Here is a 15,870-nt window from a genome sequence, read left to right on the forward strand (position 1 = left end):
CACGCGCCGCCCAGGTTCAGGGGCCCTGCATTTGTACCTGGTCAGCACTCGGGAGATAGGGGGCTCAGAAGAGCTCTTGTAGTCAGGTCCAGAACAAAACTCAGGGTGTGTGTAAAACCCAGCCGCGGCAAGCCTGTGCTTAAGAGATTTTAATACAACCCACACCCATTTAGTCCCAGCCTAAACTGAATGATTTCCCTTTGATCTCGCTGCCGTTTGGGAGGAGGAAGTGCCAAACTGATACACAAGGGGGGAAAAAATTCATTTGATTGCGTGGGGTGGGGGGGCCTGTTGCAAAACATCAGCTCTAAAGAGTATCGGGCGCTTAAATCTCCCAGATTTCTCCGAGCCCCAGGTTAGGGGCTGAGCGCAGCTTCCCCTTTAAGAGGCTGTTCCTTGTGAATGGAATCGCGCCTCCCCCTCGCTGGGAGAGCTCCCTGTGCAATTCGCCAGGGCCCCCCACTCGCGCCTCCTTCTCCCCTCAGACCAGCAGCAGCCGGGGCCCCTGCCCCTGCCCGGGCCTCCGGAGGGCTGCTCAGGGCGAGATTGGCCGAGGCCAGAATGGGAGCGGCAGAGGGGTGGGAGGAGGGCCGCCGCTCGCGCCTGGGCAGCAGGGCGGGACCGTGGCTCCTGGCGGACTGAGCGGGAGAGAAGAACCCAAAGGCCACCGAGATTGGGGCGAAACACTTCCAGCCGGCCAGCATCATGTCCACCAAAGCGGAGCAGTGTAAGTAGCGGGCGCCCGGGGCTCGGTCCCGGCCCCTCCCCTGGGAAAGGAGGGCGCAGCCAGGGCTGGGGGGTTGCTGGGGTGTGGCCGGGTGCGGCGGCGGAGGGGCGCTGCACTGTCCATGGTCCTGGGAGCTGGCCACGGGGGCGGATGGCAGGAGGAGGGTGTGTCGGGGGGGATCTATTACACGGCCCCTGCAATGGATCAGCTGCCTGTCCCTGCGCGCTGAGCTGTGTTGGGGTTGTCTGGCTGTCTCTGCAGTGCGATTTATTTCACACAACTGATGAGAAACCCTATCAAGGGTGGCCAGTTTGTGCTCTGATGTTATCTGAGTTAAAAACCGGAGGCCTTTCTGCCTTGTTCCAAGACAGGAGGATAGAAGGGAAGCCAGGCCCTGCGACCTAGTTCTGGTTAGGGCCTGGTTTTAGGTGTTTTGATCAGTCTCCCTTGCTGTAAATGGCAGCTGTGGGTTAAAGCTTCCCAGCCTTTGTTCAATGCTGTTGTACATCATTTTCAGTGTCTGTTCTCTTCCCTAGGAAGTCTTGCACTTGGTGATTTTTCAATACCTGTGCTGATACTAACCCCAGTCTCCAAACTGTTTTGGTTGCTTTTAATAGCCCTTAAAGGTTTCACTTATTGCTTTGCATGCTTACCAATGAGATAATATTTACATGCTCCATTAAAAGGAAAGCAACATAATTATGTGTTGGGGGTGGGAAGGGGAGGAAATGATTGATTGGTTTGGTTTGGCTTGTGGATTTAGTGATAAAATACAGAGCCTAACACTTCTTGATCACTAGCCCTGATCAGTAGTGACCCAAAGTGAGCTGACAGCTTCATTGGCTTGTATGAATTGAAGTGCGGGTTTAGCTTAGGTCCTAGTGTCTGTGTCAAAAAGTCACCCAACTAATTGTCTGAAGCGTCTCCGCAGAGAGCCCACAGATTGAACTAACATAGAATGTGATCTGCCCCTCACAGTCTTAAAAGTGGTCTACCCATGAAGAAGCTCGTTGACAGAGCAGGGAAGCTGGCCTGCTGCTGTGGCTCACACTATGCATCTTCTGTGTATATTCAGAAGTCATCGTTCTCTTGCCTTGTCTACGCTATTGTTTCTGACAATTCCCCACTGCTGCTAACAAACACCAGGGGAGCTCCGTTGACTTATACCCTTGAGTGGCTGCTAGTAGCCACTGACATTTTAACTGCCGTGTTTTCTAGATCTACTCTGCCAGCAAAGTCAGATGATGGTTATTAGAATGCAAGCAGCTGGCCCACATCAGAACTCCGACTATTGTTACTACTGTTAATAACTGGCATATTTGCTAGTGCAATAGCAGGAAATTTTAAGAAAAATGCCACTGTAGACCAGCACTGAATCCATATAACCTTTTCTCCTGATGCACTATCTTAATGGTGTGTCGGGATTGCTCTTTGATCAAGGACTTAGAGTGCTTCTGGCCCAGCTGGAATCATTTCATCTGACATTTTGGATGTTGAAATTCACTTCGCTCTCTGGTCCATGTCTGTTGATCTTCAGGTTATTTACAGGCCTTTGCCTGATTAGGACAAAGGGGCATCTTTTTTTTTTTTTATTTAAACTTTTGGGATTAATCTCTTAGTTACAGTAGCTGATATTTTTGTCTTTTAAGTGTTGTGCTGATGGCCTAGATGCATCCTTTATGGAGGGTGCATTTTTATAAATCAAGGGATGGTGTCCCTAGCCTCTGTTTGCCAGAATGGATCACTTGATGATTACCTGTTCTGTTCATTCCCTCTGAAGCACCTGGCATTGGCCACAGCATCCCAGACAGGATGCTGGGCTAGATGGACCTTTGGTCTGATCTAGTATGGCCATTCTTATGCTCTTAAAAATGAAAGAGAATTCTGTAGTCCCTCTCTGAATGATGCAATGTTCTGCTCTCGCCCATTGTGCTACTTTTTTTCTCTGTCTTTCCCACATTTTCTGAACATCTCCCCCTTCTCATGCTACTCTGTATCTCACCTCTGATTACTTCACATTGATATATGGAACAGTTCCTTCTGCTTCTTCCACCCTCTCCATCAGCACCATTTTTGATATTTTCCCTTGCTGTTATCAGCCTTCGCGTTCTCTCACCCCTAATGTTCTTGGCCTGTTCTACTCTGAGCTTCTTTCACTCACTCTGCAGGCTGCTATTTACTCTTTCTTCCCCTTGTGCTGCTCTGGAACCCTCACTTTGGTACCACCTTCTCCCTGTTTCTTTTAGTTTTAAGGACTTACCCCCCTTTTTTACAGTTTTGGTGTATACACTGGTTTTAAATGGGATTCACTTGTGGACCCAGATCATGGATTTCTCCTCTGTTCCGGTCCTGAAGCTGGCTTTCTCCTCCTCATGATGCTTAAGGTTGGGGATACAGAAATTCCTAACACACTGAATTTCTGTTTTATAATATGTTTATCAAAGCTTCTCCCTTGCCTAGCTCTTTATGGCATTGTAAAGTGTGTTTATTTGCTCTTTGCATAATTCCAATTCTCTTTCACCTGCACTTTTTGACAAATGGTGATGATTTCCAATAAGAATTATCCTGGCTTATGCACCACTACCAGGCTACCCCTCAAGCCTCAATTGATGCTGCCACTGCTACTGTCCTGCTTGACTGACAGGCAAGAACCAGATTGTCTCAGGTAGGTGCGACAAGCAATGATGAGTCCAGAACTTACCATGAAACAACTGAAAAAACTAAAGTGAAAGAATACACAGACCAGATCAGAAGAGCAAAAATTCCAATCCTAATCATTGGTGGTGTAGAACTTCTCAGGAATACATGACCAAGCAACAGTTTGTCCCCTGCTGCTCTGAGCAATAGCAGGTCATCCTAACGAAAGGTGACAGCCAATAGAGGGTCACAGGAGGTCACCTGCTCATGGCACTCTTCTTTATTCTCTACCTGGGTCTCCTTCTGAGCACATTCTGAAAAGTAAAGTCAATGATACTCATCATTAGGCCTATCACCACAGCATTCCAATGGAGCTGAGCTATTGCACAGTATAGCACCCACTGACAGCAAACAACCTGGAGATCACCCGTTAATTCCTTTGTCCTCCAGTAATAAAAACTGGCATCTGCTCATGGTAAGTAATGTTCTGGGAATGCCCACTATCCTCTATTTTCCTGCCCAGGACTTTGAAACAACCAAGGAGACCATCTCCAAAGAGTCCAACCTAGATTTTGCACTTGTGTCAGAGGCTCAAAGAGGAATCTGGGAGTTTAGATGCACATGCAGCGTGGAGGTAGACATTGAAGCTAGCAGATGTTTACGTCAACATTTTAAAACATGGATAGCTAAAACTAGGCTCCTAAATCCATATTTAGACACATCAGTACAAGTGGCCTGATTTTTCTAAAGTGTTGAACACCTGCATTTTCTATTGAAGATAATAGGATTTGTGGATGCTCAAGACTTTTCAAAATCAGTTACTTATAATCCAATGCCTGCACTGGATTTAGGAGCCTATCTTTAGGTACCAAGGTTTGTAATTTGATTTAGTGCTTTCATTGAAAAAAGCTCTCAGTAACCTGGGACATAACAATTAAATTTCTATGGGAGGTGTGGTCTGATAGCAAAAGCAACATGAAGTGACTCATTTTACAAACACAATTATTATCTAGCTATTGCATTTATGAATGATCTTTTATGTTGATTGATTTCATTTGGGCACTAACCCTCTTAATAGAAATAAACAGGTTTCCTACTTTGCACAAAACAGCACTCCTGACATGCTTTGCCCTCTCTTGAAAACAACTGGCTGTAGAGATGAATGAGGCTCTTTAAAATACAGCTTGACTAATATCTCTGGCATTGGTTTTCCTGTTTCAGTTATGGACATCTGACTGCGTAGCATGGCACCTGCAATGAACTATAAATCCAGCTGTGAGTTGTTCTTTGGTTGGGAACTCTGATTTGTGACCTGATTATTTAAAAATCTACTAGGCTTCGTATCCTTTACACGAGGGAGACTGGCATCACAAACAACATTTAGTAAATAGAAAAGGCTCTCTCCTAATCTAATCCATGTATTTATACTGTATGACTCTCCTTACCATGGAATCTGAGCACCTACGCAAAGGATATTCTCTAGTCTAGTTGTCTAACGAGATTTTGGGAACAGGGGTCCATATTCTTCCGTATTTGTAAAGGGCCATTTACACCTATAAGGCTGTATCAGTAAACAGTAATAACAGACGTTATGCGCAGGGAGAATACATGGTGTACTAGAAAAGCTTTATCCATTTAAATCTGAGGTGCCTATTTTGCTCACAAGTGGAGAACCCAAATGCACCAGTTCTGGTAACCAGAATGTCATAGATATTGTGGTGGAGGGAAAGAAAGCCTTCCTTGCCTTGCATAATCACTGAATAAGATTTAACACATTTATTCTGTAGTCCTTCAGAACTCAGAGCATGATTTTTGCTACTGGATTCTTTAGCCTTCTATTTTGTTCGTCCCACCCATCTGTATATCATTGTATTGAGTCCACTGAATGGATAGTTGAGGACAAAATATGACCAGTGTGACCCACAAGGCCATCAATACCCAGTTGGATGCACAAATGTAGCTTGTTTATGCAAAAAATTTGCTAGTGCAAAGATACAAACATGAAAAATTGCACATTGGAAAAAAAGGAGACTTTGAGGGGACTCTTTTTTTTAAATTATGAAAGTTATCCATAAAATTAGAGATACAGCCTCAACCTGAGCTCCCCTTTAGGCATACACAATTTTGTGCAGGGGTCATGGGGAAAAAATAAAATGTGATCATGTAATTAAAATCAGTATCATAATGCATACATCCAACAGGGCTGAATTCAGGTTGCATAGGCAACCTTAATTCTGGCATTTCCTAACTTTTAAGAGCTTGGCTTTGCAATCTGAATATTTTTACCATAGTTTTTGTATTTAATAAATATATAGAATAGTTCACTTGGGGGAGCTGATCAAAGCAAAATATATACAGTAAATCTGTTCAAGAGATACCTACATTTAGCTGTAGTCTGGCATGTTGTGATGGATGGCCTTACTTTGTTCCTAAATTGTTTTATGTATCTATAGAGCAGGATTTTCACCAGTGCTAGCATTGCCCAGTTCTGCTTCCACTGAAGTCAATGGGATTTTTAACACTGACTTGAATAGGAGCAGAGTCAGGTCAGTGCTGAGTGCTTGGAAAATCCCACCCGTAATGTTCCTCATTGCAGAGAGAAAAGTGAACGTGCACTTAGAAGTTCTCTTCTTTGTTAAAGAAGAGTTAAAGCATTTAAAATCTTAAGCTGTGCTGACATTTATTATGTCATGTTGTCCACTCTTGGAGAATGACAACAACAAAGTGACATAGTGAAGTAGCATCAGTATTTCATATTAACAAAAATGTTGACCTTTTCTATAGCTATAGTGTATTTGTTTGCTGTGGTATTGTACAGAAAATAGGGGTGCCCTCTAAGCTTAGGCCTATAACTGATTTACGTGCTGAGCTTTCTTTACAATTAACCACAGAGTGACTTTTATTGTAGAAAATAGAAGACCAGCAGTCCATTTGCAGGTATTCTGTCATGAATAGGGAAAGGAACTTATTAGAATAAGGAAAATGCTATGCTTTCTAAAGCTACGATTTCTCCCCCTGCACTTCACTGTAGAAAAGCCGCTTTGAACCATCCCTGACCCCACCCCGCCTCTGACCAGGCTGCCTGCTATAGATGTAAATAAACTGTACACAGTCTTACACAATTGATTCACTACATGGCCTAGAGCAAACCACTGAGTTTCTCTTTGCCTCAGGTTATCCATCCATAAATTGACTGTAGTAATACTTATCCATCTCACGTGAGTTTTGTGTGACTTACTGAATAAATAATTATTACTCCCCCTTTTTGACCTCAGTGGCTAGTCAAAATGTGGAACCCTGTACATGTTCCAGTTGGGAGGAGAAATTGGTGGTAGTCAGGTATTTCTTGGATACAGTTTATTTTGTTTACAAAGAATGTACGAAGTCCTGTGTCTCTGAGCGCAGAAGGAAACAAACAACTTCCTTTGCTCACAGCACCAAGAGCACTCTTTTGAGCCTGAGCCTGTGACCCAAAAACCTCTCCCTAGATTTCTTCCCGGGTTAGCTACATGCCTTCAGCTGCTGCTGCAGGTGCTCTCTCACTCTGTCTGTTCTTGGCTGACCTTAGTTTCTGTGTGATCTCTCTTCCCTTATACCCACACACATACCCAAAACAATACTCAGACAGGAGCTCCCTGGGTTCACACACACCTTTTGTCTTAGGTGGGGCTTATGCATATAGTTATAGTTCACATCTACCAATCTCAATGAGGTTTGAACTCAACCCATGACAAGGTTTCACCCAGCTCATAACATTATAAATGAGGCTTGAAATCCATGAATGGAAAACACGAGACAGGCACTAAGTGTTTGACCTTTTAGCATAGAGTAGGACAGATTTAAAAATACTATATAAAATGTTCCCCTTTTCTTCCTTCCTTAATCAGAGTATTCAATTCAGTCAGCCACAATAAAGATTGGAAAGACTTGTCTCTTAGATTTAGCTCACTACATGAATTTTAACGATACAGTAGGGGTAGAAAACTGATATGGTGTCTTAACCTGAACTAAGCTAAATGAAAGTCTCTGTGTTTTTTTTTTTTTTAATCCAGTTGCTTCCAAGATCCGCTACCTACAGGAATACCATAACCGCGTTCTTCACAACATTTACCCTGTGCCCTCTGGAACTGACATTGCAAACACTCTGAAATACTTTTCTCAGACTTTATTGAGGTAAGTTTTAAATTATGCTCTTCAAGAGAAAAAATGTTAGGGGATATGTATTGATTTCTTCTTGGTTAATGGATCTTATGGATCAATGCTCAACCAGAAGGAGTCAGAGCTCAGTTTAATTAAAAATATGGTATAAATAAATTACAGCATTGGCTGTTGCCCAATTTGCCCAGTTGAGTTGCTTGTTGAGTGGCTGATTCTAGAACAAAATATGGTTTGCTTGGACCTATTCTAGGTTAGTGGAGTGCACACATGTGCTTGAAGTAAAGAAGAGAGAAGGTTGCTATAAAATTTCACAAGTTTGACTGTGACCGCTCTGAGAATCCTAAAGCTGTAGGATCCTACTGAGATGAGCCTGAGCAGCAGAACTAGAAGCTGAGCTGTCCCATAGTTCAGTGGGCTTTCAGATCTGGATTTTGGTTCAGCCTATTATAGCAATGGGCATAGACACAAAGTTTGGATCCAGATCTGGATCTGAATGACATTAACGGTTCAGAGTTGTTCTGATCTAGGGATTTGGTTTAGTCCACTCTAGTTGCAATATAAAAACAAATAAGTTCGAAGTATGATTAGAGAATAGGTTTAGATAGGTGATATCACCTTTCAACTTGTTAAAGAGAGCTGTTATAGGTTTGGGATTTCATTAGGAACATTACTTATATTCCAATTTTCCCACAGTATAATGGATTCATTGACCTAAATTTTCAAAGTGGCCTTGAGATGGCCTTTGACATTGCAGATATAATTTTTGTATGCCTACATTTTTGTGGCATATTTTTTCATATGCAGATAGTTTTGAGTTCACGGTGCATTTTTGTGTATAACTACCTGATTTGCACCTACAAAAATATATACGCTTAGAAAATTGCACCCATACTTTAAGAGGCTGCTTTGGAAGTTTGGCCAATCTTGGAGAGAAGAAACATTCTCTCTTGCTCTAAAATATGTTAACAAGCAAGTATTAAAGTTGAATGAAAAACTCATTGAGAGCCCACATTCAGAGACCATGGAATTCAGAAACACTCCATGTTCTGTGTTAACAGGAAAAATACATATGTAGAAATACACGTTACCTGAGTGAAGCAGCTAGTTTTGTAGGTTACAAAAGCAGAATTTAGAGGTCTGCACAACTCTTTTATGTGTGGCTGTTTTAAGTCTGCAGAATTGTTAATTCCATATGAAGGGAGCAATTCCATTTAACTTCTTTATTTCATGCTAGAGGTTGGACTGAACCAAAACCCTGGTACTGATTACCCTGACCTTGATAAGATTTGAGGTGGTACTCACAGTGTATATTCAGATTTGGATATAATTTCATAGATGGCCTCTTTCTTTATAATGGGCAAATCAAAATGCTGAATCTGAACATCCCCCAAATTAGGGAGAGGGCATTAGAAATCCAGCCCTGGATCCAGATCTGAATTTCATATAGTCCATTGCCTGTATCCTCAGAATAGGCCAGATCAAATCTCTAATCCAGACCTCCTTTAACTTTGGAGTGTTTGAAATCTGGTTCTGGACCTGGGTGCTGTGGTGTGAGCCCACCACAACTTCATGCACCTGTTCACACCAAGACAGGGATTAGACAAAACACCTTACCCTACACTGAGTGTGTGGCAAGTGGAAAGAAGGAAACTCCTGTCCAGTGCACGCAATTCCGCTTTCAGGGATCTTAAGTCGGTTTATCCTAAACAAACATCTCAAGACCCTGGCTTGCTCAAGACTTTGTTCAAGAGTTTCCCTGAAGCCTTCTTTCTGCCTCTCACACTATCACCGCGTACACACTCATTATTGCACAATGGAGTATAAACACAGTCAAATATACCCCATTCAGTTGTTAGCATACTAGGTCTTAGCAGGTGTAGTTTTTGCAACCTGTTGTACCTTGACAGTACAGTTACTTTTCTGTGTTATAAACATATTGTCTTAGTTCTTCTGCGTGGGGCAGTCCCACTGTTTTGGGTCAAAGTCATATCTGGTGTAATACCAGTAGCTTCAGTTTAGTTGCAACAAGGATTAACTTGGTCCTTTCGTTTATATACATTCAATGATGTAACAGACTCAGGGGTGGGGGTGGGAAGAAGTGGCTATGGTTGAAAAAAGTGAGGCATTTACTTTTTATGAATAAACATCACATAAAATCACCATACACAATGCATAACATATTGATTCATTTAGCTCCTCCTCAATTTTCTCTTTGGGCAGAAGCATTTCTTTACATTACAGCATGAATTTAAGTTTCATGCATTTCTCATTTCCAGCCTTTCCTCCCTCACTTTAGGATTGACCTAGAACATAATAAACGTCTTATAGAATACCTGCTTCTTTCTTGTTTTCTGAGGAAAAAACTCCCTCTGTGCATTTCTTAACTACAGACAAAATTATTTATTTAATGAACAGTTATTAATGCACAAGATATTTTTTACTGCTTTTCCTGGGTATGGAGAGATGCAATTTCTCTGGCACCATTTCTCAAAGAAACACCTCGGGAAGGTAGTAATTTGGAGAGTGGCCTAAGTTGCAGCAAGGGAGCCCAAACTTTGACCAGTTAAGAGATGCATTGGCAACTCATTTGCATACAGTGGGACAGATTCAGTATGGAGGTGCCTGCAGATACTACAGGTCCCAGTGTACAGTGCTCCATATTGAGTAGAAAAGGGAACGAGCTACAGTGGCCAGATCTGAATCTGCAGCCAAACTTTCTCAGAGTTCAGGATTGTTATTGGATCTGGAGTTTTGACTGGTCGCATTATAGAATTTGGGGTCAGCTGCATATCCAGATTCAGAGATTCTCTGAGTTTGGGGTGGTAGGAACTGGGGCTTTGGTAAGGGCACATCTCTAATACCTGAATTGAATAGAAGGCCTCTATGATCAAGATGGAGTATTGTATGCTGGGACCTGTAGTCTCCATGAGTCCCACCTTTATATTAAGGAAGAGGGAGGCCCTGAGATGAGTGTTAGCCATCATGGCCTTACGCTTTCCAAAACAAGGATTTATTAATGCTGTAATGTCCCTCCTGGAAATATTGCTCCCGGGGCAGCACTTCTAGGGAGTGACGTGTTAGCAAGTGAAGGAACTGAATTTGGTGGATAACTGGGTAGCATCTGTTCAGAGAGAGGGGTTGAATGAAATTTAATACCTCCACATCTCAAATCAGAAGCTGCAAAATGTATCATATGAAAGTCAACCAAATTTAAAAAAGCAAATCCAAAAAAGAGGAATCAGCACTCTGATAATTCACTTTTAAAATCCTAATAGATCTTGGTTGGTTTACTGATATGATTTCATAAAAACTGACAGAACAGTCTTGTTACCACTTTTCTTAGACTGGACATTGGGTAACAGAAACCAAAATAATTTACAGGCATACAAGGCACAATAAGAAAAAAACAATTATGCAGTAACTTTTCTTAGGGTAGATTATATTGTATATATATAACATCTGCATACTTGACAGATCAGGCATGCCTGACTATAGCCACCTTTGCTCAGAGATGTAATTATAAAAATTTTAATATATATGGCAAATAAATCAGGCCCTCTCTTGCAAACACATAAGCATGAGTGAAACTTTCTCATGTGAGTTGTCACACTGACTTCTATGGGACAACACGTGAGTAAAGTTCACGTGTGTTTAAGTATTTGAAAGATTGGGGCCTGAATTCTGTGTAGGGTGGGTGGAATTTTCAAAAGCGCTTACCATTGACCTAACTCTGCTCCACTGAAGTCAATGGATGTTTCAATGCCACATCTATACTTTATTGGTTTTAACATTGACTTCAATGGGAGTAGTGGTATGCCAACACTGGCCACTTTTGGAAGCTCACCCTACAGGTACGGTACATGTAAAACAAGTTGGTCTATTGTTTAATATATTAAAATAGTATATGATACTTTTATAGGAGCATGAAAAAGTTTATTAGCTAGCCCTGTAATGCATATTCATTTTCTGTTAGGCTAGCCAAAATATACCTTTGTTGCTTAAGCAGCAATTTATTCTATTTTTAAAATTATTAATCATTTCAGAACAATTGGACTAACGTGTTTATAACAATTTTAAAAAGACATAGCAAGCTGGTTGATTTTTAGTCTCTATTTTGATGCCCACTAAACTATTTTAATTTTTGAAATTATCTTTCCTTTAGTTTGTAGTGAGTTTTGTTGAATAATAACGTAAGTAGCAGCAGGAATGTATGATAACACACTGTCTGATGTGCAGTTCTATAACTGGTATTGCTTGCTTAGCCCTTAGATTTGGAAGTACCTATTTACCAAAAGAGTGTTTGTATTCATAAAATAAAATGTTTCCTCCCCAAATATGGGCAAAATTAGAAACACACATAAACAACCATTATCATTAGCTCTCAAACATATGCTAAAGATCATCTACTATATATTATTTTATAGCTTCTCCAAATGTAGTTTAGTTAACATTTTAGAAATATTATATTATTTCTAAATCCATGTGCCTGTTTAAACTTCATTATCTCAAATGATACTGACGGAATGTCATGAAACAGTATCATAAAATACATACAGACATTATTTTGATGCGATAAACATGTGATTTTTAAGACTATCTTAACAAACCCACATGTTTATTCTTTGCTAAAACATGTTTCTGAAAGTGCCACACCTATATTTTACAAGTTTTCACTCCCTTGGTTCAAACAATGTTATTGAAAAAATATTTCCCCCAAACCTTCTCAGAAGCAAATTCTCCAGCTATTTGGACACAGCTATTCTTTTCATAGCAAGCAGCTCAATTCCCAAATTCTGCTTAACTGTGAAACATGGGTATGGCACTGAAACATGCATTTTTATATTTTTGCTCCTTATGAACCAGATAACACATGAGATGCAATGAAAATTTTTACAAATGGCAATTTTTAATTTTACTCTCTTGAAGCATGGAAATGAATGGTTGCTAGATTTGCCAACATACTGGTATTGGTAGAAATTGCATCTTATGTGGGGTATATCTGGTGTTTTATTATTTGTTTTATAGTGTCATTTCAATGTAATGTGCTGTTCTTTGTGTCTTTGTTGTCTCTTTTTTTTCTTTGTCCCCCCAACAGCATTTTGTCCCGCACAGGGAAGAAGGAGAATCAAGATGCCTCCAATTTGACAGTGCCCATGACCATGTGTCTTTTTCCTGTGCCATTCCCACTCACCCCATCTCTAAGACCACAGGTCAGTTCCATCAACCCTACTGTTACTCGCTCCCTCCTTTACAGCGTCCTGCGAGATGCTCCATCTGAACGCGGCCAGCAAAGTCGTGATGCTCAGTTATCAGACTACCCATCATTGGACTATCAAGGACTTTACGTGACATTGGTGACTCTGCTGGATCTAGTTCCTTTGCTACAGCATGGTCAGCATGGTAAGCAGGTCTTTGAATCCTTACCGTACACGTAGATCCAGTGCTCTGAATCCATGTGTGGTATGTAAGGCCTGGGCTACGCTACACAGTTATGTTGACGTAAGCTTCCTTGTGTCAACCTAGCTGTGGAAGTGTCTACACATAAATTTGGCTCCTGCCGATGTAAGCGCCTCTTTATGCCGATTTAGTAACACCACCTCTCTGAGTGGCATAGAGTCACGGTCAATGTAATTAGGTTGACGCAGTGTCAGTGTAGACGCTGTGTTGGTTAAATTGACTGTTCCTGGCTTTCAGGGGATGTCCCACAATGCCCCACACTGACAATTCAATCGATACAAGTGATCCTGGTGAGGAGGTGAACTGCTGACACAAGGACCCAAGTGTGCGTGCACACAAGCGATTTAATAATTGCTGATGTAAGTTAGGTCAACATATTTTGTAGTGTAGACATGGCCTTAATAAAATAATAGAGATGGGCCTAAACTGATCTAGATTTTGAACCTATTCAAAAAATGGAAGTATTTTTATCTGGCCTTTTGGTTTGACTCCATTGAAGAGTCAGGGCCTATTTGCAAATTGTGGACCTGGCTTTGGGTTTGGATTCTGGAGCCCACTATTGCTCAGGGATGTGAGGATCAGGCCCATCTCTGAGTAAAATGTGAAGTGGATTTGATAAAAGATCTTAACAACATTTTAACAATGTAATAGAGACTGGTTTAAAATGTAACTGGGTAAAAAGAAAGGATTGTAAGTCTGAATATACAGAAATAGGGGTTTTTGCACAGTGCTTTGAATCATCTCATCACAAAATTTGTTAGATTTTGGTTACATGTTGCTATTTATATTGTTCTTAGTCAACTCCTCCAGTATTCAATTTTGTAGACTGTGGTTATCTTTACTGAAAGTCTGGGGCCCAGTTCTCCCCATCTTAGGATACCAGTATCTATCTTGATTTCAGTGGGTGTTACTTGTACACTGAGGTGCAGAGAACTGTGCTCTAGGCTGCTAAGTTTTGGTAAGTATATGAATTAATTTAACAGGAAAGAGTTCCCTGTTGCTTTCAGAATTCCTTTGGGATTGATATCATATTTTGATCCCAGTAGAGATGTAGAAAGAGATGATATGATGTATGTACAGTGGATTAAAATTTGCAAGGAAACTTGTCATTTATTCCTTCCTTCAGCTTAGTAATGTCTTTAATAAAATTTAGTTATCAGAACAACTTAGATCTGTTGGGTAAGAACAATGCTGTTGTGCCTTCAGCCAGACCACTTGTGTTTTGATCCTGTCAGATTTCACAAGCTAGGCCACCCTTGTACTTAATACTTTTTCTGCAAGATGCTGAGCATTTATTGCAAGAGAGAGGCACTCTGCGTCCTGCAGTATCTGGCCCTTGCATGGAGGACCTTTGAGGAACACTAAAATGGAATACAGTAACGATTGTTAGAGCTTATAGCGTGCTTTTCGGCCATAGATCTCTAAGCTCTTTACAAAGGTAGGTATAAATATCCCCAGTTTACAGATGGGGAAACAGAGGTACAGGCTGCCTAAGTGACTTGCCCAAGGACACATAGTGAGTTAGTCACAGAGCTTGGACTAGAAACCCAGGTGCTGCAGGGGGTGGTTTTTGTGATTCATAGGAACATAGGAAGTGCCAGACTGGATCAGACTCAAGGGTACCTCTAGTCCAGTATCCTGTCTCTGGCAGTGGCCGGCACCAGATACTTCAGAGGAAGGCAAATGTGGGAGAATCTGCCTCCCTCCTCACAGGTCTGATCCTGATATCTAAAGATTGGCTTAAGCCCTGAAGCACAAGGTTTAATATCCCTTCCACAATTTTGGGTATAATTAATTATGATAACTCTGAATATACTTGATATCCATATAAATATCCAATCTCTTTTTAAATCTTGGTGAGTTCTTGGCCTCAATGACTTACTGTGGTAATGAATTCAACAGTTTAATCACTTGTCATGTTGAAAATACAGTGGCATTCTTCCCTCTGAGTCAGCACAGAACCAGTGCCCCAGTTTGGTGTTCTGGAGGCACTTTGCTGCTCTTTGAATGAGATTTAAAACTTAGGTTCTGCTTTCCTGTGGTTATGACAGCTTCTACGGCACTCTTTGCAAGAATAGGTCGGTTAATATACCAATGTCCTGGCCAAATTCTAACATTGATAGTGGCATTCTCCCTACCTAAACCCACGCCCCCATCCATGCTCCTGTGCTGGTTTTACAGAGTTCATTTCCCTCTAAACTGTTGCTATTTGCTGTTAAACAGCTGCCTCCTTCCACCCTAGAAGGAAATTCATTATAATGGTGGGTGAAGTGATTCCTGTGTGTTGTTTAAATATCAACTAAATTTCTAAACAATTTTGGGGAGACAGGCACAATTTAAGTGTAAGTTATTATGATAGTTTTGTAAACAGTCCATAAACCAAAAAATACATCATGTTTTTTTCTAATATAATGATGCTCTGTTTATTGAATTTTCTTTGACAGATCTTGGACAGTCAATTTTTTACACAACCACATGTTTGCTTCCTTTTCTCAATGATGACATCCTGAGTACTTTGCCTTATACAATGATTTCAACATTAGCCACCTTTCCACCATTTCTGCACAAGGATATTATAGAGTATCTCAGTACCTCTTTTCTACCTATGGCTATATGTAAGTGGAGTTCACTCTAATAATGTTACGTTTCAGAAAGTATATAGGGTTTTGAAATAACATTAGACCATAGTTATGTTTTATTTACCATGGGGATGTGGTTACATATTAATCCACTTGCTTGCCTACAAAAAATAATTCAGTGTGGCTGCTCTTACCAGAGGAAGTAAGTAGTTCTACAGAATGTCTACTTTCTATGCTGTATTACTAGCTTATTTCTTTTCACTTCAGGGGTGAAATAAAACATCTTCAGGTGATATATTGTACTTATTACAC

General features: G+C 41.0%; 1 protein-coding gene across 3 annotated transcripts in view; it reads left to right on the top strand.

Moving 5' to 3' along the window:
- The first annotated feature begins 485 nt into the window (after positions 1 to 485).
- The window catches only part of UNC79 (unc-79 homolog, NALCN channel complex subunit), a 153,309-nt gene continuing 137,924 nt past the window's right edge, over positions 486 to 15,870 (top strand). For 2 of the 3 annotated variants that reach the window (XM_084631257.1, XM_084631258.1), the window contains exons 1-4: positions 486 to 727; positions 7,417 to 7,537; positions 12,618 to 12,922; positions 15,424 to 15,594. In XM_084631257.1, the coding sequence (XP_084487383.1) occupies positions 706 to 727; positions 7,417 to 7,537; positions 12,618 to 12,922; positions 15,424 to 15,594 (619 nt within the window). In that variant the 5' untranslated portion in view covers positions 486 to 705. The remainder of the gene's footprint in view (positions 728 to 7,416; positions 7,538 to 12,617; positions 12,923 to 15,423; positions 15,595 to 15,870) is intronic. The other variant, XM_084631259.1, reaches the window with a different exon arrangement.

This window comes from Lepidochelys olivacea (genome assembly GCF_965140295.1).
Source record: "Lepidochelys olivacea isolate rLepOli2 genome assembly, chromosome: 6".
In the NCBI taxonomy this organism is placed as follows: Eukaryota; Metazoa; Chordata; order Testudines; family Cheloniidae; genus Lepidochelys; species Lepidochelys olivacea.